The 22,996-nt window shown below is 48.1% G+C and overlaps 1 protein-coding gene across 7 annotated transcripts in view; it reads left to right on the forward strand.

Moving 5' to 3' along the window:
- The window catches only part of LOC138371995 (zinc finger protein 271-like), a 213,731-nt gene extending 197,421 nt beyond the window's left edge, over positions 1 to 16,310 (forward strand). For all 7 annotated transcript variants that reach the window (XM_069337025.1, XM_069337024.1, XM_069337027.1 and 4 more), the window contains one exon: positions 11,703 to 16,310. In XM_069337025.1, coding sequence (XP_069193126.1) covers positions 14,324 to 15,712 — 1,389 coding nt within the window. In that variant the 5' untranslated portion in view covers positions 11,703 to 14,323 and the 3' untranslated portion in view covers positions 15,713 to 16,310. The remainder of the gene's footprint in view (positions 1 to 11,702) is intronic.
- The last annotated feature ends 6,686 nt before the right edge of the window (positions 16,311 to 22,996 follow it).

Genomic DNA, 22,996 nt, shown 5'->3' on the forward strand with positions numbered 1-22,996 from the left:
TTGTCTCCCCACAGTGGCACTTGTCACCTGTACTCCATCCAGCGGCTTCCCCTCTCCTACACTAGGCTTTTGCGATGGCCCAATGCCCCTCTGGTTAGGCTGGTGCCTACCCTGGGTGTACCTATTCCCTGCTTTCTTCGTATTGCCTTTCCTATACCATTCGCTCCTTCGTTCCCGACGAACATCTTCACCCCTCCATGAGATTCTCTTCCCTGCAGACGTCTTCTTCGGTTCGTGGTTGGGCTCATCCACCTCCCTGTGGCTCACCTCACCACGGTGGTTCATCTTGCACCTCCCACTATTCATCTGGCTTGCATAGGGTGCACTGCGTCGTGGCTCCTCCACTCTGCCCCTCACTGCCGTTCGCTCATCCACTGAGCTTACTTTATTCACGTTCCTGTGTGGAGGGAGTGCGGTCTGCAGCCTCTTCACCGCCCCAGGCGTTTGTACAGCTGCTCCTCGCCACTCCTCCACACGCATCATCAGGCTTAGTCGGAGGTCCCCGTCGGGGTTTTCCACAACCTCCGACGACCTCTTTGCACTCTCGCCCTCGTTGTCGTCGTCTCTGGTGACGTTTCCCCTGGCGAAGTCGGCTTCCTCACTACCATCTGGAACGACCGATACCTCACCCGGCAGGGTTGTACCGCTGCTTGCAACATAGGCACTCCTGGCCCAATCGGGTTGTATCCTGCCTCCTCCGAGGTCATTACCCAGCACCATCTGTACATGCTCTAGGGGTAACTTAGGGGCTACAGCTACTATAGCTTTCTCGACTTCGCAGTCGGCAATCAGCTGTACTTCGTGAAGTGGCAACCTGTATTCCTCCCCCACACTGCGTATCCTCACCACTCCCACAGGTGAATCATTAAATTCCTTGGGGAGAATACTCCTGGTCACCATACTTATGTCAGCACCCGTATCTCGAAGAACGGCAACCTCCACTGGGTCTGACTTTTCAAACTTCATGTTGGCCTCGAAAACGAAGGGATGTTCACCCAACTTCATTTCCCAACCATTCACGTTGGGTCCACTATAATATGGGGTGTGAACAAACACTCTCTCCTCTTCCAACATTAGTCCCATATTCCTTTGGTGCTCCTCACACTCGCGGGCATAATGTCCTCTCACACCACAGTTGTAGCATCGGCCACCTCCCCTGGGCGACCACTCGCTAGTCCCCCCTGGCAGTACTACTTGCAGACGTTCCATGGGCCCTCATTGGACTCCCCGTCGTCGTATCCGGGACTGCCGCACCTGCTCCCGAGCTAGGTCCACTGCTCATAGCTTGGGGCTTCCACCCCGCGTCCCTTGAGCTCTTGAACCGCGTTACTTCATCGGGCACACTACTCTTGGGAGAGTCCCCACCCGTCCTCGCCCCTCCTGAACCCCTAAAGTTCCCTCCCGACCTGGGGTAAGGCGAGTGTCTGGGTGGCCCCTCCCTCCTGAGATGTAGTGCCTCCTCCAGCATGTCAGCTCGGTCTGCTGCAGCCTTCAGGTCCTTAATACCTGCTTCTCTCACCCTTACTCGCAACTCAGGATGGAGCACCGACATAAACTTCTCCATCACTATCAGTCGTTTGATATCATCCGCCGACTCCGCTTCCTCCGCCTTCAACCATCGTAGGAATTTCCGTTCCATATCCCTGGCGGTCTCGGCGTAAGACTTCCCCGACGCTCTTGTACACTTTCTGAACTGCTTCCGGAACATTTCCGGAGTCAGCCGGAATGAGTGGAGCACCGCATTCTTAATCGCGTCGTAACTAGTACACTCCTCTAGGTCCAGCATGTTGTAGGCTTCCCGGGCCTCACCAGTCAACCTGCTCTGGACCAGAGCAGCCCAATCATCTTCCAGCCACTCCTTCAGAGTTGCTATCCGTTCAAAGTGTTCGAAGAACGCCTCAGCTTCTTGTGGTTCGAACGTAGGTAAGTCACGTTCCCTTACCTTGAGGTCATCTCGCCGTGCAGGTAGTGAGGGCAGACCACGTTCAACGCGACGCAATTCGACTTCTTTCTTTGCCTTTATCTCCTCCAGTCGCAGTTGTCTCTCTCCTTCTTCCCGCTGCAGCCGAGCTTCTCGCTCCTCTCGCTGCAGCTCAGCCGCACGTTCCTCTCGCTGCAGCTCAGCCGCACGTTCCTCTGCTAGCACTCAGACGAGACTCTGCTAGCACTCAGCTGCTAGGGGCTGAAAAGGCCGAATACTCAGCCCCTCCGACTCCCGGGATTTACCGGAGTCTCCTTGGTCACACAGGAGAGGACCAACAATGCCCACCTCCGCAGGTCTTTGCTTCCACCACAAAAGGGGGGGGGGTGCCACTGATTCACCCTGGAAGCCCTTCAGTCAAACACGGGGAAACTGCTGTTAACAGTTCCGGCCTAGACCCGTGGAGGAGTGAAGGAAGACTCAGGCTTACCTTATAATAATAACCTCCCTGAGTCTTGCCTGCCAGACAAAAAGGTTGCAGGAACTCCTTTCCCGCCTGTCTTCTCTATCTTCTTCTTAACAAGGTCGCCAGCTGGGTTATTATATCTGCACCCCAGCAATGCAGTTCAGTGGGTGTATTATATATTGTTTGTAGCCAGAAGATTGCTACTCACATAGATCTGCTACTAGACTGTTGGCCCAGGGTACTCTCCCAGGAAGGTCTGTGTGGCTTTACCTCTCTCTAGCCACTACGTTAATAGTTGCCACCATTCAGGCACCGATACTGATCGGATGGCTAAGGGTACACTTTTATGTAAGTCTGTGCTGTCTTTACCACTCTCCAGGCAATAAGAACTGCTATAGAGAACGTACTGTTCCCTAGGTGGTACTATGATAACCTTCGTGTATGCTCATAGAGAAATATCATAAATGGAGGCACACTTAAACACAGTGATAAAATGTGTGAATTTACTGATGCAAATTACATGAACACACACACACAATCACAAGTAATACTTAAATATGGAAATATGGATAATAAGTCTGGAGATCGTCAGCCTCTTCTTCCACGACTTCCAACACTCCTTCAACTGGGCAGAAAGACAGGAGTCCCACACTCTCACAGGAGGGCCTCTTCACCACGTCGGCGCCTCTCCTTCACTGTCCTGCCATCCATACACACTGTCCCCTCTGACAGTCCTGGACACAAGCTGCCTTGCAGCCTATTCTACTATTAAAGTATAAAGTCCTGCTGCCACATACATAAGTAAATATTGTGGCCTAACTAGCCTACTCATACAAGGGGTAATGGGAGGGAAAATGATCTACCTTACATTCCTGGCTCACGACGCCTGTCCCTCGATGGTGTGAGGTTCCCACGCTTCCTGAGTCGATCCTCGACGATCCAGGAACGTCCCACAGGTCCTCAGGTGTCGTGGAGCCTTCGCGTCGTCGCCGTTCCAATCCCTGAGATTCAGCTGCCCCAATCCTGGTTCATCGATGGGCGCTGAGCTAATCACTATTTTCCACACTCGCCCCTTCCACAAGGCGTTGCTCCTTGTCCTAGGCACGGTGTCGTCCCTCCAAAACCCTCAGTGGACGTGGCCCAGTCACAGCTAGGCCTGCCCGCCGCACCTTCCAGACCTCGACTATTTTCCAAGTTTGGCACTTCTCTGCTCAATGAACTTGGTTCCTTTTTGCTTCCCAGAAGCACAGGGTCTCCAATAACTTATGGTGGGCTGCGATGGCTAGTTCAATCCACTGAATAAGGCTTGTAGAGCCTCTAATCCTTGAGGGCAGACCGAGGCGTGTCCTGTCGCTTCCAAGGTCGGATCAACTCTGACGTTGGCGCCGCCCGGGGCACTCGGTGACGTCATGGCGGGCCCTGATTGGTCGCCCGCGACCTAAGTCGGCCAATCCGCGATCGGCTAGTGTCCCTTCCAAAAGGTCATATCTGCCGTTGGGGATACTCTTTTCATTTTATATCAGGGCGCCAATTTCTCCTTATTTACAACTTATAATGTAACTTCCTTCCTTTAACTGGCAGCCAGTTTCGTCGCCACATATATCATTAGACTCCCTGAACCTCAGAGAATCAGTAGGGAGAGCTGATATGACTCTTTAAGCCGGCAAACGAAAGAAATAGGAGAGGGCACCGTAACACTTCTCAGGCTCATGGGGTGGGCAACCAAGCCCCCGAGTCGGTCCGTGTTGGAAGACCGGGCTCTGTAGCCTCTGCTGCATTGGGCCCGACCTTGCTCCTCCTTTGGCCTCTCTGACTCCTCCCCTCGGCTCCCCTCCTTCCTCTGTGGTTGGGTCGAGCCCCAAGCCCCCAGTGGTGACTACCTCGTCCCCTGGCGCGGCTCCTTCTCTAGTTGTAACTACTGCGCCTTTTAACCCCTCTCTCTCTGGGGGTTCTCAACGCCGTCCTCGTAACAGCCGCCTTCGCTCGATTCCTTTCCTGTTCTGATACCTATCAAGCCTTGTTTGGTCCCGCTTTGTGGGCCAAATATTTTGATCTCCTCCCTCTTGATTCTACACCTGACGATTTCTCCCTCCATCGACATCTCGTTGATTCCATGGATGCCTCTGTTACCTTCAACCCCACTCGTCTCGGTACACGTGTCGTTGCTGCTCCTTCTCAGGATGCAGCTTCCCACTTGGCTGCCTTATCCTGCCTTGGCGAGACTCCTGTTCGGGTCTCAAAGAACACTCAGTTGAATGCCAGTGTTGGCACTATTCTTCTCCCGCCCCATGTTGCGACCGGTGTTTGGGATCTGCGAGACTGCCACGACGATATTCGACATATCCTTGCTGCCCAGGGCCATTCTATTCTCCAGGTGGACACGTTTACTCGTCGCCCTCGTGGTAGTCACCGTCAACCCCTCCGGGTTGTGAAGATTACCTTTGATGGTCAAACCCTTCCACCCTCTGTCATTCTTGCTGGTGCCAGGTGCTCTGTCCAGGAGTACATTCCTTCTCCTAGGCTCTGCAACAAGTGCTGGAGGTTTGGGCATGGTGCCCTCCGCTGCTCTGGGACTGTCTCTCTCTGTCCTTTGTGTGGTGGCGAAGGTCACTCTGAGTCGGAGTGCACTTCTCCCCAGGCTCGTTGCCTCAACTGCGGTGAGGCCCATCCTACCTTCTCCCGTGCATGTGTCCAATACAAGCTTGAGGCAGCCGTCCTCAACTTGAAGCACCGGGAGCGTTTATCTTTTCCTGAGGCGAGGCGCCAGGTTCGCCGGCTCCCGCCTTATGCTAATATCTCTGATGCTCGCGTGTTGCGCTCTTTCTCTCCTCGTCCTTCCCACCTTCCTCAGACTCACAACCGTTTCCGGGCCTTGGACCCTGATACACCCACTGCCCCCTCCTCTGTTCCTTTGAATTCTGTCCCGAAAGATTCACCTCCTGGTCCTCTGTCTGGGGTTCCCTTTCTTTCTACCTGATCTGTCTTGTCTCCTGTGTTTTCTTCCTCGTCTCCCTCCGTTCCTCCTTCCCATCCTTCCCCTCCGTCTCTTGACTCTCCCCACCGCCTGTCGGTGCGGGCTGATGTCCATCGCTCTCTCCAAACAGCCATCGTGTGTGCTCTCGTTCAGCTGCTCCTGTTGAGACGCTAGAATCCGTTGCCCAGTATGTAGTTGCTGGGACACCTGTCTCAGCGCGTACGCCTGGCTCCTGCAGGCTTCTGACTACGTGTAAGTCAGAAGCGTAAGCCTGGCTCCTCTCCTTCCTCCTCCCTAGCGGGTAAGAAGGTTTCACTTTCTTCCTCGGCCCCTCCTTCTTCCTCTATCGCTCCTTCCCCTCCCATTTCGGTGGTTGCGCCCCCTGTTCCTACTATGGAGGTTTCTTTGGCTCCCGCTTCCCTCTCGGTTGCTGCGCTTGCTGAGGTGTGCTCCCCTCTTTCTACTCCCCCTCTTCCTGCTGCTGTCCTTGACTGCTCCTCTCAGTTGTCTTCTCCTCTTCCTCCTCCTCCGGACCCCACCCGCCCACCTCTGGTCTGTTCTCCCGCTTCCTTCCCTCCTTCTTTGCTCAGTTTACCCATGCCCCCTAACCCTGACTTTGCTGACCCTGATCCCGACCCTGATATTTTTTAACGTGCTATGTTGCTCTTTCACCTTTGTTTCTTCCTTGTTCTCTGTTGTTGTCCTTTCTCTTCTCATCAATGTCTATTCTTCAATGGAACGTTCGAGGTTATTACGCCACTTTCCTCGAACTCCAACTTCTGATTTCGCGGTTTTCGCCCCTTTGTGTCTGTATCCAGGAGCCGATGCTTGGTGCTCGTCCTGGTCGTTTTCGTGGTTATTCCTTTTTCTCCCTCCCACCCCCCCCCCCAGCTGTTGCTGGGGCTCCTAACTCTTCTGCTCTCTTGATTCGCTCTGATGTTCCCTTTGTCCCCTTACTTTTTCCTTCATCTCTCCATTGTTCTGCTGCTCGTATCTTTGTGGGGAATTGGTACACAGTTTGTTCCATTTATCTTCCCCCGAGTGTCCCGCTTTCTCTTCCTGATCTGAAACACCTGAACTCCATGCCGGAGCCTGTGCTCCTACTGGGTGATTTCAATTGTCGTCATTCTCTTTGGGGTGATGTTCTGACAAATACCCGGGGTCGCCTTCTTGAGCCGTTTATCCTCTCCTCTTCCCTGTCTCTTCTGAATTCTGGTGAGCCCACTCATTTGGACTCTCAAACTCGCATCCTTTCCTGTCTTGATCTTTCTCTTTGCTCTTCTTCTCTTTACTTAGATTTCACGTGGTAGGTTCTTGATGACCTCCATGGCAGTGACCATTTCCCCATCCTTATTTCCTTTTTCTCTTTTCGTCCTTCCCTCTCCTTCCCTAGGTGGCAGTTTGCTAAAGCGGACTGGAACCTAATTACCCTCAGTGCTGCTCTCTCTGACCTCTCCCTTCTGCCTCTTCCTCACGCTCTCCTTTTTCATAACACTGTCTTCGACGCTGCCCTCCACTCTATTCCTCGCTCTTCCTCTCGGGGTCCGCGGAAGTGTGTTCCCTGGTGGAATGCAGACTGTGCTCAGTCTGTCCGCTTTAAGCGTTCAGCCTGGAAGAGGCACCGTTGTCGGTAGACGGCCAATTCTTTTCTTTCGGAGAGCGAGTGCGGTGGCCCGTAGGGCCATCCGTATGGCTAAACGTGAATGTTGGGCATCTTATGTCTCCACAATTACGTCCAAAACTCTCCTGCCACAGATCTGGAAGCGTATCCGTAAAATAGCGGGTAAGTTCGTTCCCGATGTTTCACCGGTCCTTCACCTCCGTGGTACTCTTGTGGCGGACCCGTTGCAGGTCGCTTCCGAACTGGGTTTCCACTTTTCTTCTGTTAGCTCTGGTCTTCGTCTTCCCCAATCTTTCCTTCTTCGTAAACCTGTCCTTGAGTCTCGTCCTTTAGATTTCTGCACTCGTCTTCGACTTCCCTATAACTATCCCATCCCTCTCTCTGAACTTCATTCTGCCCTGGCCCTCTGCAGTTCTGCGGCGGCGGGCTCCCATGGTATTCATTATGAGATGCTTCGCCATCTCCCTCCGTGCACGTCTCAGTATTTACTGAGTCTGTATAATCGGATCTGGGAGTCGTCGTCAGTCCCTGAGGACTGGCTCGATGCCATTGTCCTCCCTGTTCGCAAACCAGGGTCTCTGGGAACTTCCCCTAAGGACTTTCGCCCTATTGCCTTCACAAGTTGTGTCTGCAAACTCTCTGAACGTATGGTTAACATTCGTCTGATGTGGTTCCTGGAACACCATCACCACCTCTCCCCTTCTCAATTTGGTTTCCACAAGTGCTGCAGCACGACAGATGTCCTGGTGAACATGGAGGTCTATATTCGTACTGCTTTTGCTGCGAGGACCTCCGTTGTTGCCGTCCTTTTTTACCTGGAAAAGGCTTACGACACCACTTGGCGATATCATATTCTATTCCAGCTTCATTCTTTTGGCCTTCGTGGTCATCTCCCTCTCTTTCTCTGCAGCTTCCTCTCTCGTCGTTCCTTTCGGGTGCGCCTTGGTACCGCTCTCTCTGCCTCCTTTCAGCAATACGAAGGTGTTCCCCAGGGTAGTGTTCTGAGCACTACTCTTTTTCTGGTTGCCCTCAATGGTCTTTTTTCCTCTCTTCCTTCAGGTGTCTTCTCCGCTCTCTATGTCGATGATCTTACCCTTTGTTGTCAGGGTGATGATTCGCCTCTCCTTCAGCGCCGGCTTCAACTTGCGATTGATGCCGTGTCGTCTTGGGCCACCGATCATGGCTTCAAGTTCTCTACTTCTAAGACTTGTTCCATATCTTTTACTCGGAAACGGGTCGTTCTTCGTCCCTCTTTGTCACTTTATGGTCATCCCCTTGAGTACAAAGATTCCGCAAAGCTTTTGGGGTTATTCCTCTACGCTAGTTTGTCTTGGTCTCCCCATATCTCTTACCTCCGTGTTGAGTGCTCTAAGGCCCTTCCCCTCCTTCGGCTATTGTCCCATACTTCTTGGAGAGCGGATAGGTGCGCACTCCTTGCTTTACATTCCTCTCTCGTCCTGTCTAAGCTCGATTATAGTTGCCCCTGCTTACTCGTCTGCTTCTTCTTCTACTCTTCGCTGTCTTGATGCTTTGCACCATACTGGGTTGCGCCTCAGTTCTGGGGCCTTTCGTTCGACTCCCGTCTTTAGCTCGTATGTTGACACTGGCTTCCTGTCTCTCCAGGACCGCCGTGATTGCTTCTGTCTTCGCTATCTTGTGCGGTCCTTACAACATCCTTCCTCTCGCCTTTGTCGTGCTTTAACTTTTACCCCTCCTGCGGTTCCTGTTCCTCTTCACCACCTTCCTCTTTCTGTCCTGATATTTCGCTTACAGGATTCTCTTTCCATTCGTGTTTTGTAATGTTTCTCCTTGTGTTGTTCCTTCTTTGCCCCTGTGGAGAATCCCCCTTCCGCAGTTTTGTACATCCTTGTCCCGCATAACTAAAGCTTTTACCCCTCCTACGGTTCTAAAACGCCTTTTCCTTGAGCACTTTTCTTCTCACTCCCACTCCGTTTCTGTCTTCACTGATGGGTCTAAATCTGCGGACGGTGTTGGCTACTCTGTTGTTTTTCCTGATCGCACTTATATGTGTCGCTTACCTCCGGAGACTAGCATCTTTACAGCAAAGCTTTATGCTATTCTCTATGCTCTTCGTCTCCTGCTTTCACGTTGTCAGTCTTCCATTGTAGTTGTTGTTGACTCTCGTAGTGCCCTCATGGCTCTTGGGTCCTTTAATCCGGTTCATCCAGTAGTTGTTGAGATCCAGCATTGGCTGTTTCATGTTCACAATAAATTTAAGTCGGTTGAGTTTTGTTGGGTTCCCAGCCATATTGGTGTGTCTTTAAATGAGCGTGCGGATGCTGCCGCCAAGGAAGCTGTCCGCTCTTGTCCCATCTCTCGTAAAGGTATTCCATATTCCGACTTTTACCCGGTTATCCATTCCTCCATCCTTACCCGTTGGCAGGCTTCTTGGTCGTCTGTTACTGATAACAAACTACGTACTCTTAAATGTTGTGTTTCCTCGTTGCCGTCCTTCTACCACCGTAACCGGCAATGGGAAACAGCTCTGGTGAGGTTGCGTATTGGCCATACTTGCTTAACCCATGGTCACTTGATGGAGCGCCGCCCTGCTCCTTATTGTCCTAATTGCATTGTCCCTCTTACGGTCGTGCATGTCCTTCTTGAATGTCCTGACTTCCAGGACGAGCGTGTGTCTTGCTTTCCGACCGCCCCTCGCGGTCGCCTGTCCCTCAACAGAATTCTTGGCGACTCGGATACTTTTGATATCGTTTGCTTTATGCGTTTTTGTTCTCGTATTGGCATCCTTGGTGATATTTAGTGCTCTCTGATTATTCTGCACATTTGATGGTGCTACATAGCCTTCCCGGTTTGGTGCCTTCTTTTGATAATTACTTACTTCCTGTGTGGGACCTTACAAAGCGATCCTTTCATGACTACATTACAAACTGATCTTTTCCTGTAATCTTTTCAAGACTACCTTAAGTTTTACAAGCTTGGCTACATATCACCTACAGGTACTAATGCCAAGGGTGTACGTGAGTGCGATATTTCCAAGCACACAGAACGGAAAAAACAGGAAGCGAAAATCTATCTGTACCTGGTGCAACGAGAGCAAAGTCGTGCTGTGTACCATGGACTACTTCATTGATTATTATTCACTTCCGAAGTACTGAGTGTGTAATAGTGTGTTACTGTGTAAATAGTGTGTGAAACTGTACATATTAAAATTTTAGTGAATTTTTAACAAGTAATATTGCGACAGTAAACCTTTATTGTGGACAAATTACTGACACATGTATCACAGTTTCATAGAACATTATGAATGTTTTACTGTATACATATTGTAAAGGATACAAATATGCATCATATACGATAAAAAACAAATAAAACCGCATTGGAAATATGTAGAACAAATAATTGAAAATATATTTGTGGCAATACCCGGTGCTTGAATGGCCCACGCGACCGTGTCTGGGCGTGTCACGCACGGGCGACCTGCCCTGGTGACATCACAGCGCACCTTGTCTACATCCCCACAGCCAAAGTATATGGAATTTGGTATTTATTTTTACATAGACATGTTCAGGGAAGGGTATTTATCATTTTACGGAGAAAAAATATAATTTTTAGGGAACACTTAATTTCGTGCGCACATGGGGGAATTTCGCAATAAACTTGGCGCAGCACAATGGTTAAGTGTTGCACAGTTTAACCCTTAGGCCGCTAAGAGCCATTTTGCCCTTAACACCCACAGGCGCAACAAAAAAAGAAAATTCCCCCAATTTTTTTTTTTGAATTAAGAAAAAATTAATGTCTTTATTTTTGTTCCCTGAGCACGGAAAAAAATAAAAACAAAAATTAATTATAGTTACCAATGACGTAAATGAGCTGAGAAGTTGGCCGATGACATCACAGATCATCTTCATTGGAGCGTGGTGCGCCCGGGCTGAGTCAGGTGCGGCGGAGAAGGAGCCCGAGTTGTCGCGAATTTATTTTCGCTCTATTAGTTACAGTATCTATGGCGTATTTTACAACCATTTTTTTTAGTGGTGTGTCTCAATATGTTCTCATTTGATGTTTTATTATAATACACCTGTTGTAAATTGATATTGTTTCCACATATTAGTGTCACAAGTATTTGCACAAAATTATCTTATTCTTCAGTAAATATACACTTTATTATGAATTGTTTTCACTATTTACACTCACTTATTCTGTATTTACATGTCTTTTGCACCAGTCTTGGACATTTAGAAGTCATCAAGACTGTGATACTCGTCAAAACATTTGACATAGTACAGAGGGACCTGACACGCTGTGCACCAAATCATCACCAATTTACATTTCTGTTCCCTCTTTGTTGTGGATCTTACATACAATGCACACACACTGGCTTACTGCACGCTTTCCAGTTGGTGGTAAATACCTTACATTGTGTGTGACAAAGGCATCCATGAAAGCAAGCCTGGGTGTGGGAGCATGGTGCAATACTGGGTTCAGAATGGGCCTCTGTATGCCAGGAATTGCTTTGCCAAACTTTTCTAGTAATTGTGTCACTACAGTAAAACTGAATGCACGGAAATTTTGTTTACCACCTGTTTTGACAAGATACATATTGTAACTTGGATTCATTGCAGAAGAAACTCTGCAGGATTGGAATACCTAAAATATGTAATTTGTCCCATATAAGAAATCTTGATTAAGATTCTGTATTTAGTTACTTAAAGACCTGATGATTTCTCAATCTTATCTTTTGCAGCTCCTACTGTCACCAGAACAATAACACCTACAGTGCCATCACCAAGTGGCATTAGAGCTCATGTGTCAGAAATACTGTATACATGATAGTGTGACCAGTGTCATGAAACTCATCAGTGTAAAATAATCTACACAGATGGTGGTTGTCATCAGCAGTGCCATGAAACTCAACAATGTGAAATAAACTACACACATGGTGGTTGACTTCAGTAGTGTCATGAAACTCATTAATGTCAGAAATACTACATGTATTAGGATAAGTCTTTGTATTGAGCCTTTTTCAACATCCTTACTGTTACATACATATCCTCAACAGTGTGTGGATGGATGTTTACTCAACTCCTTCAAATATTGTCATGATCACCCATTGCAGAAAGCACCCTTTCATCTGAAGCACTGTGCATGATAGTGACAATATTTCATGCAGTTTACTATACTGTATAAATAGTTTAATATACTGCATATATTTTCCATTGCAAAACATCACACATCTTGTATCCTATATGAGTGTTGAGAGAGCATTTAAAAAATATATATATATAATGTGTGTGTGTGTGTATTGTATAGTAAATATGATTTTATCTTGGATAGGCAAGTTAGCTTATTAGTGTTCTAATTGCTCAGAACTTATTTATTTATTTATTTACTTGAAGGAATAGAGGATTAAAAAAGAACAGCATGTACATGCTACATTGGACAGTTACATTCTTGTAAAGATCACACAAACATTTACACAAATGACAAACCACATATGGGTCCATTGTGCTTTACCCTTGTGCTGTGGTTACATTTATAATAAGACATCCCTCAGTGCTGTGGTTACATTTATAATAAGACATCCCTCAGTGCTGTGGTTACATTTATAATAAGACATCCCTCAGTGCTGTGGTTACATTTATAATAAGACATCCCTCAGTGCTGTGGTTACATTTATAATAAGGCATCCCTCAGTGCTGTGGTTACATTTATAATAAGACATCCCTCAGTACTGTGGTTATATTTATTATAAGACATCCCTCAGTACTGTGGTTATATTTATAATAAGACATCCCTCAGTACTGTGGTTATATTTATTATAAGACATCCCTCAGTGCTGTGGTTATATATATAATAAGGCATCCCTCAGTACTGTGGTATATATATATAGTAAGTCATCCCTCAATGCTGTGGTTATATTTATTATAAGACATCCCTCAGTGCTGTGGTTACATTTATAATAAGACATCCCTCAGTCCTGTGGTATATTTATAGTAAGTCATCCCTCAGTGTTGTGGTTATATTTATTATAAGACATCCCTCAGTGCTGTGGTTATATTTATTATAAGACATTCCTCAGTGCTGTGGTTATATTTATTATAAGACATCCCTCAGTGCTGTGGTTATATTTATTATAAGACATCCCTCAGTGCTGTGGTTATATTTATAATAAGACATTCCTCAGTGCTGTGGTTATATTTATTATAAGACATTCCTCAGTGCTGTGGTTATATTTATAATAAGACATCCCTCAGTGCTGTGGTTATATTTATTATAAGACATCCCTCAGTGCTGTGGTTATATTTATAATAAGACATTCCTCAGTGCTGTGGTTATATTTATTATAAGACATCCCTCAGTGCTGTGGTTATATTTATAATAAGACATCCCTCAGTGCTGTGGTTATATTTATTATTAGACATCCCTCAGTGCTGTGGTTATATTTATTATAAGACATCCCTCAGTGCTGTGGTTATATTTATAATAAGGCATTCCTCAGTTCAGTGGTTATATTTATTATAAGACATCCTTCAATGAAGTAAAAAATATATATATGCTCTTCTTTAGAAATGATTCAATAGCACATGGTAAAGTCTTGAAAAACATGCCTCAGGACTTGTTTGACTGTTTTTAAAGTTCTACACACTAATTTTCCTGCTGGCGACTTTTACACATGATTCACTTAAAATACTGTATTGAATATTTTAAGTCTAGCATATTTTTTAATATAATAAGTACAATATTTTACTATTTATGAATCAATAATAACAATGGTTTACCTATTTTCAAAATTATCTTGTGTCTTGAAAATTCAATTGCTTTATATTTCTTCCAAAGAGAATTGGATTTTTTCAGTTTTTGTTTGATATTCTGGGCTATGTGTTGACAACAAAGGTAACACAATTGCATGGCTGCTCCCTACTGACTACTATGTAGTAACATGCATTATTTATACATCCCTCAAGTTTTGGCATCTTTTAACAATATTTGCTTCAGTAATACACAAAAACTCCACACCATTTTAAAAACCATATCACACATATATGTTAATAATATTTTTCTGCGTGATTTATAAAACATACAAGGATATATTCACAAGAATAATAATAATTATATACAAGACTTCACTAATCTAATATAATGTATTGAGTTAGTACTTACGTTTTGTGGATCAAATAACTATGAAGATCTATACAGTCAAGTAAACTGTACACATATTTCTTCAAATAAAAACCTCATCAGTGTTAAATGTTCTAAAATATTTTATGAAAACATTTCATATAATAGCATAAAAAAATTAGAGAAAAATCAATATTAAATATTCATTGTCTTAAAAATTACTTTCAGAAATATCTAAAGATAAATATGAGTGCCCATTCAGGAGACAAGCCATATCACTGTACAATGTGTTTAAAAGACTTTTCACATAAATCAAATCTAATATCACACATGAGGATTCATACAGGAGAGAAACCATATCACTGTTCAGAATGTCTAAAAGACTTTAACCATAAATCAAATCTAATATCACACATGAGGATTCATACAGGAGAAAAACCATATCACTGTTCAGAATGTCTGAAATACTTTTCCAACAAATCAAATCTAATATCACACATGAGGATTCATACAGGAGAGAAACCATATCACTGTACAATGTGTCTAAAAAACTTTTCAGATAAATCAATTCTAAAAAAGCACATGAGGATTCATACAGGAGAGAAACCATATCAATGTTCAGATTGTCTAAAAGATTTTTCACAAAAATCTAATCTAATATTACACATGAGGATTCATACAGGAGAAAAACCATATCAATGTTCAGAATGTCTAAAAGATTTTTCACAAAAAGCTAATCTAATATCACACATGAGGATTCATACAGGAGAGAAACCACATCAGTGTGCAGAATGTCTAAAAGACTTTTCACATAAATCAGGTCTAATATTACACATGTCGATTCATATAGGAGAGAAACCATATCATTGTTCAGTGTGTCTAAAAAACTTTTCATGCAAATCAGTACTAATAAGGCACATGAGGATTCATACAGGAGATAAACCATGTCACTGTTCAGAATGTTTAAAAGGCTTTACAAACAAATCAGATCTAGTAAGGCACATGAGGATTCATACAAAAGAGAAACCATATCACTGCTCAGAATGTCTAAAATATTTTTCAGATAAATCAAATCTAATGTCACACATGAGGATTCATACAGGAGATAAACCATATCACTGTTCAGAATGCCTAAAATACTTTTCAAATAAATCAAATTTAAGATCGCATATGAGGATTCATTCTGGAGAGAAACCACATCACTGTACAGTATGTCTAAAAGACTTTTCACATAAATCAGTTCTAATATCACACATGAGGATTCATACAGGAGAAAAGCCATATCACTGTTCAGAATGTCTAAAAAAATTTACAACTAAATCATATTTGTTATCACACATGAAGATTCATACAGGAGAGAAACCATATCAATGTTCAGAATGTCTAAAAGATTTTTCACACAGGCCTTATCTAATATCACACATGAAGATTCATACAGGAGAGAAACCATATCACTGTACAGTGTGTCTGAAAATTTTTTCACATAAATCAAATTTAATAGCACACATGAGGATTCATACAGGAGAGAGACCATATCACTGTTCAGAATGTCTTAAAGACTTTTCACATAAACCACATCTAACGAGGCACATGAAAATTCATACACGAGAGAAAATCAGTTCAGTGTATGTGTAAAAGATTTTCATAAAAATAAAGTCTAATATCGTACATGAGGACTCATACAGGAGAGAAACCATACTATTTGAGCATGTCTAAAAGGCTGCATGTAAATTAAGTTTAGTAAGACACACGAAACATCATGTTGGAGATCAATAGCATTGACTAATGACTTTACATAATTGAAACTGTTATCCTTATTGGTTGATAAAGCACAGAACCCACATAATAACAGAAGTAGGCTCTTAAGCGTTCTTTTCCACCACCCTATATGTACCTTGTTCTGGGATAATATTTGTTGTGTGATTGAACTTTCCCCATAGGAGATGTGTTTTTCTGAAAATGAGGTTTTCATGCTTAGATACAGTAGTCAAAATGGCAGCACACTAGAAACTTGTACAGTTGAATAACCACTTTCTTTTCTTTGAAGTCAAAAGATCATTTGACTGCCTAGAGTTTTTTCTGGGGGGGGGGGGTGCCCCTATGGCTCCCTGGAGCTCTTGCAGCTTCCCAGGGCTATCCAGGCTGATAGGAATAGTCTTAACTTTTGGCATCAGTCGATGTGGGTGGAGTTCTAGGCCTACCGGGGACCATGGCCAGAACCTGGCCCCCTCAGAGAGGCACGAGGAGCAATGGCCCATAGAAATGCACATGTGATTTTGAAGCATTCTGTATCTGCCATCGACCAGGACAGGCACCCAGAAAGGTAAGAGCCTCAAAACAAATCATTATTCTGGTGAAACTAACGAAAATGACAAAACAAGTGGACAGAACTCCCCCAATTGAAAATGAGCAAATGAGCATGACGTCACAAGAGCCATGCCATATGTCTGCACAGTTTCCCCCCTTCCTGGGAGGGGGCAGAGGAAGCCCCAGACCTCTGCGCCGGCGATCTACACCTCAGTTCTTCGGCTAATGGGATAAGGCTTGGTCGTTGTGGCTCCAGCTTTGGACTTTTGTTGTGCTGTCTTCCGTTCAGTAGTGCTTTTATAGTGGTGTGCGAGCTGGGAGTAATATTCACAGATACTCGGCTGCATGTGCTTAGGGTCACCTTCCCTGAGTGCCCTGTAAGTACCGTCCTTGGGGCTTGGGGTTCCCTTCCACAAGTCATTGGCGATTGACTGCCCCGAGTGTTTTGGGGGATTTCCTCCCTAGTTTGCCTTGGGGGTAAGTGGTAGTTATTGCACTGGTAGGGGCGCAGGGTATTGCATAGCTAGTTTTCACCTATAACAGCAGCCGGCTCTGTTCTCTCTGGGTACACTGTCCTCTTGCGAGGTTTTTCTTTTCCTTTTCTTTTTGCCTGGTGAGGGGTCTGCCTTGGTGTTCCTTCCCCTTTATATTAGGGTTGATTGTGTTTGGTTGTACCCCCCTGCTTCACCCCTCAAGAGTGGACACGTCTCGAGGGTTCAGCTTTAGCAGTGTTGTTTGGTAGCTTGGGTGCCAGTTAGCAGTACCCTGTCTGGAATAACCCTTAGCATACCGAGTCTAGGGGGCCCTGGGAAACCCCGCGGGGGTGCTCGGGGTCCTATGGATGTGACCCCTGAATTTCCTCTCATTTTTGCGAGTTTGAGGGCTGCTCTGTCCCCTTGTCTCAGGGTGACACTCATTGTTTTTGCCTCCATCATGCTGCCTGTGGGGTCAGTGACACATTCAATCTGCAGTCCTGTGTGCTTTGTTGCTTGTACGTGACTCAGTTCACCCAATCTGATGATATTATTCAGGTGCAGGCAGCTCGGGGGTTGCAGGATAGGTTTATTTTGTTGCAGCACGCTAGGTTGGTTGCTTCCCCAGATGCCCCGAGGCTGCCCGGTTTTGTTTATAGGGACCTGAACTTGTGGGTGTTGGTCACTTCCACCTTGGTTCCGTATGCACCCCCTCGTTCTTCCTCTGGTGTGGTTTATTCAGTCCCTCCTCTTCCCCCTTCCCCTTGCTTCCATCTCCTATGCATGTGAGGGCTTCCGGGTTCGGGGCAAGGTTTAGAGGTTTCTGAGACTGCCAGTTTCAGTGAGTTTGCCCCTTCCGGGGTGGCTGCAGAGGCATTCGAGCCTGTTCCTTCAGCCGTAGCTCCAGGTTTTGACCAGTGGGCCCATCCTCTTCCTGCTATTCCGGCTGCCCTGGCTTTTTATTGTGAGGCCGGGGCTTTGGAGAATGACTCACCCACGGGTCCTGATGTGGACGTTCCTGGGGTTGGGGAGGGGCTAACTTGGAGGCCTTGGGCCCCTGTTGAACTCTGTCTGGGTTTTCCGACCCTCCGAGCGGAGCTTGCTGTTACAAGGAGTGGGGTTTTCCTTTCCCACCTCTGCGTATGACTTGGATTTGGGCTCAGCTTCTCTCCGGGTTCGGTTCTGTGTCCCTGCAGGTCCTTCAGTTCCATCCTTCTGGAGGTTTTCGGCTTCCTGCGTCTCTACAGCTGAGGTGCGCACAGCCATTGCAACTTACCTCCTGCATGACCCGGATTATGCCTCTATAATGGATCCTTCTTCCTTCAGGTTTGGGTCTTCGTCTCCATACTGGGTTCATTATGAGGGTCCGGAGTCATCATGGCTAGTGGACTGCCCTGTGTTTTCGCTGGATGCTTGGGACACCTTCTTTTATACCCGCTCGCTTGAGTGGCATGAGGCATTGAATGTGGTCCAGGTTTACCTGGACCACAGTCACAGTTACTTTGCACACCTTAATGGGAGCTTTTCTGGGGGGAGCCCTGTCGGCTCCCCGAAGCTTTACTAGGCTGATATGCTAATGTCAGACTTTGGTATCAGTCATGTGTATGGAGTTCTAGGGCCTACCGGGGACCACGGCCAGAACCGGGCCCCCTCAGAGAGGCAAGGGGAGCAATGGCCTATAGAAACCCCTGTGTGGTTGGAAGCATTCTATGTCTGCCATCGACCAGGTCAAGCATCCAGAAAGGTAAGCATTCCAAAACAAACTCCTATTCTGGTTAAAATTGTTACCTAAAGCCGAACTAGTGGATAGAACTCCTCAACAGAAAACAAGCAAACTAGTATGACGTCACATATCACCGGCCGCTGTCTGCGCAGCTCCCCCCTCCCCGGGAGGGGGAAGGGGGAGCCCCAGACCTCCCACCCCGGCTATCCACCCATCTGTTCTTCGGCTGATGCTATAGGCACCGGTTGTGTGCTCCGGCTCCAGTGGTTGTTTCAGCACTGTACCTAGAGTGTGGTGTCTGTCTTCTATGTGGTGCGTGAGCCGGGAGTGAGTCTCCAGTACTCGGGCTGCATGTGCCTAGGGTTCCCTTCCCTAGGTGCCCTGTAAGTACTTCCCTTGGGGCTTGGGGCCACCTTCCACAAGTTCCTTGGGTCCTTCCCTTGCTAGGCCGTTTACTGCTTGGTTTTCGGCCGCTTTTTGTGTGCTCGGATGTTCTGTCTCCCTTGTTCGCCTTAGGGTAAGGGGCAGTTTTGCACTGGTGGGGCGCAGGGTACTGTGCAGCTTGTCTTTACCAATCATGGCGGCTGACTCTGTTCCACTTGGGTACGCTGTCCTCTTGCGGGGTTTTCTTTTTCTTTTTGTTCATCTACCTGGTGGGGGGTCTGCCTTCGTTCTTGCCCCTTGTGTTCTGAGTAATTTTCTGGTGGTACCCCTGCTAGGTCCCCGTGAGTGTACACGTCCCGGGGGTTCAGCTCTTAGAAAGTTGTTTGGTAGCTTTGGGTGTCGGTTAGCAGTACCCTGCCTGGGATTACCTGAGCGCAAGTCTTCTTACATTAAACACTCGGGACCCTGAGAAACCCCTGGGGGGCGCGCGGGTTTGATAGATGTGACCCCAGAGTCCCCCCTCGCTTCTAGCGAGTTTGAGGGTTGCTCTCACCCCTTGTCTCTGGGTGACTCTCTGTTTTGCCTCCGTCTGCTGCTTGTGGCGTCGGTGACACCTTCGACCCAGAGTCCTGTGAGTTTTGTTGCTCGTTGTGGCTCGGTTACCCAGTTGTGCTAACTAAGCGGGTGCGGGCAGCAGGGGCGTTGCACTTTGAGCCTTGGTGGTGGCAACGCTCTCGTTTGTTTGCTCCCTGGGAGCCCCGGGGCTGCCCCATTTTGGTTCGTGTTGGGACTTGGGGGTGTTGGTTGCTTCGGTTCCTTCCACGCCCCCTTGTCTTTCCTCTGGATCCTCCCTTCCTGCCTGCATCCAGTTCCTTACTGTCTGTGGGTTCGTGGCGGGGTATGATGGTTTTGAGACTCGGGCAGTCTCGGGGAATTCCCCTTCCGGGGTATTGACGGGGGCATTTGAGCCTGTTCCTCCAGCCGTGTTGTAAGAGTCTGCCAGTGGGCTCCTTTCCTTAGTGTTTTCGTGGCTGCCCCAGTTTTCTGGTACGGCTGGGGCTTTGGGGGGACGGCTCAGCCCCGGGGCCTGTTGTGTAGGTTCCCGGGGTTGGGGAGGGGCTGACTTGGGGGGCCTTGGCCCCGTAGGACCCCGTGGGGGTTTTTCTCCCCTTCTAGGCGGGACTTGTGGTTACGCGGAGTGGGGTTTTTCCTTCTCACTCACCGTACGTGTTGTTGGGCGTGGGCTCCACCCCGGGCTCGGTTCCTTGGCCTTTGAGTCGGTTGGTTCCATCCTGTGGGTGGATGCTCCCCTCCCCTCTTTTTGGGACGGTGCCTTCATGTTTCCCTGTTCTTGGGGTTCTACGTGACTTCTGGTCTTGGGTGCGCCTGTGCCTTCGGGACTGGTGTTGGCTTCTGTGTTCTCAAGGGATCGGGAAGATTTTCGCTACTTCCCGTATTATTGGAACGTCTGTCAGCTCCTCGTTCGGATCGCCGTTTTGGGCTACTTGTAGCCCGGTTGGGCTGCTTGTGGCCCGGTTGGGCTACTTGTTGCTTGATTGGGCTACTTGTTGCCCGGTTGGGCTACTTGTGGCCCAGTTGGGCTGCTCGTGGCCCGGTTGGGTTCCCTTTTGGGCTCTGTCTTCGCTTCGTTGGCCAGTTTTGTTGTTCCTGCTTCCTCTTTTGGCTACTTTTCTAGTACAGTAGTCCTGGTTGGCGCCTTTCCGCAGAGCGGGTTGTGGGGTTCGGCCAGCGTGTCATGCGCATGCGCCGTGGTGTTTGTTTTGGTCTGGGCGGTGTGTTTCAGTGTTGGTGTTTTGCGCCCTTTTTTCTCAGGTGCTTGCCTCTCACTCTACTCCCTTGCTCCAGTATGTGCCCCTTCGCTAGGGGGTGTCCTGGTTTCCAGCTGTGGGGAGGACGCCGAGGTTTTCCCTGTGTCATGGGTGTGGGTCGCCTCCTTCGCCTCTACCCTGCTCTCCTGTGTGTCCGGCTCTGGCTTCTTCACCTGGCGGTGCTCCCAGGATCTTCTGGACACTGTTGGGTCGTGTCACGTTCATGCCTCCGTTCGACAGGTGAGTTTCTGCAGTCTGGCGTCTTTTGGCTGGGCGCTGGATACGGAGTTGTTTATATACCTGTCTTTATTTAGGTATATTTCTGTACGACTGAGACCGGTCGCACACCAGTGACTGTCCCTTTTTCAACCCTTCCTGTCCCGCTCATGTGCATGTCCAACCCATGCTAGTCATTAGGGGACCCACATCTTTCATGTTATGAGGTGTGTGGGCTGTGGTGCTGGTTCTGTACTCGCCTGGTAGGGCTCTCCTGGTTGTGCTTGCGGGGTTTGAGCTCTGGCTCTTGGGTCCTGCCTGTATGGAAGAACTTGTAGGATAGTACCAATGGAGTGCAGTGGTGCTATAGGCACAATCGGGGAACACTTTATAACCATCAGAGGTCTGCGGTTGTTACAAGGCCTATCTGCGAGCATTGTGCCATATTGCCGGTACGTCCAAGGACTTCCTGGGCACACTAGCCTGTTTTCGAATAGAAGTTCCGGCCCATCCTGGTTGTAGGGGGTAAGTGGGCCGCTCCAAGCAGCAGCCTGGTGGCCGGTCTAGCCTAGCCTCGGGCCGGGCTTGGGGTGTAAATGGGCTCCCAGAACCCCATCCAGCAGGTATCGTGCGGGTTTCTCCACCGTTGGTCGCCTGGTGTGCAGTTTCCTGGGCCTGCTGGGTTCTGTCATGTCTCTGTTGGCCCTGTCTGGGGTCTGCCTGCTCCGTTCTCTGCCTTTGCAGAAGCGGGTTGCTATTTACATGTTGCATGTTGCGATGGTGCCTGTTGCTGCTGCACGTGTGCATTGGTAACGTGTTTCGCGGTGGCGTGTCCTTGTTTCTGTGTCCGGTGGTGGTGTGGCACTTCGCTGCTGTTTTGTGCCTAGGGTTTGCATATGGGGGTTTGCTTGTTGTTTTTCGTGGTCTTCGGGTTCCGGGCTTTGCCCTTTTTATGTGCTTGGGGTTTCACTCCCTGCCTGATTGTCCACCCCTGGTTTTTTCCTGGGGTTTGTGCTTCTGCTCTTTCGTCCTGCCTCTCCCCAGTCGTTTTCCTGGCATCTCCTTTGGTCGGTTTTGCCTGCACTTGCTGTTGTGGGGGGGGGTCGGTTTCTACCGCTTCCTTTCCTTGTGCGTTCCCTTGTTTCCTCCTCTGTCGCAGGGGTGTTTAGCGTGCGTTCCTTGGCTTCTTGGGGTTCTTTCAGCCTGTGTCCTGTGGTGCACTTATTTGTCTCGGTCTGTTGCTCGTTGCTCGTACTAGGAGGCCTGGTCGACGACCGGGCCGCGGGGACGTTAAGCCCTGGAAGAACCTTAAGGTAACCTCAAGGTAACCTCAAGGTAACCCCTTGGTTCAGGTACTGTTTCTGGAGGCAACCCTTCCGCCTTCTTCGGTTTTCCTGGCTTAACCTGCCGGTTGGCTTTTCGGGGTCTTGCGATATGTCTCGCGTCGGACCCATCATTTCTGAACTCCTGGCGGGCTTGCTTGCTTTGGGGAGTTTTTCTGTTCGGCAGACGTTCCATCTCCTTGTGCCGCCTGGGTTTTTGGGGGTCGCGCCCGAGATCTTCCTGCGGCTCTGCCTTTTCCTGGGCTCGGAGGGGCCTTGTCGGGACTGCTTACATTCTGCCTCGAGGTATCGCCTCTGGTTGGTGGTTGGGTGGCTTTGTGGTAGGTGTCTCACCTGCGTACTTCTTCTTGGCGGCAGTATGGGGTATTTTGGTGGTCCTTCCTTTTCCTCCTGTCCCTTCTTAGGTGGCTGTGGTAGTTAGCGTCGGCTTGGTTTTTCTGGTGGGGGTTGGGGACCGTCGTCTTGCCACATACTGTACTGTCGCTGCTTTTCGTGTGGCGCTGACGGAGCCACTTTGGCTTGCTTTTGGTCTTGGTGTTGCTTCTGCACAGTTAGTAAGCTGTCTCGTGTGTTGTTTCACCTCCGGCCTGTTTGTGCGCTGCTTGCACTGTCCTGGTCTCTGGTCAGCATGCTCTGTCTTCTCC

Source organism: Procambarus clarkii, chromosome 37 (genome assembly GCF_040958095.1).
Source record: "Procambarus clarkii isolate CNS0578487 chromosome 37, FALCON_Pclarkii_2.0, whole genome shotgun sequence".
Lineage (NCBI taxonomy): Eukaryota > Metazoa > Arthropoda > Malacostraca > Decapoda > Cambaridae > Procambarus > Procambarus clarkii.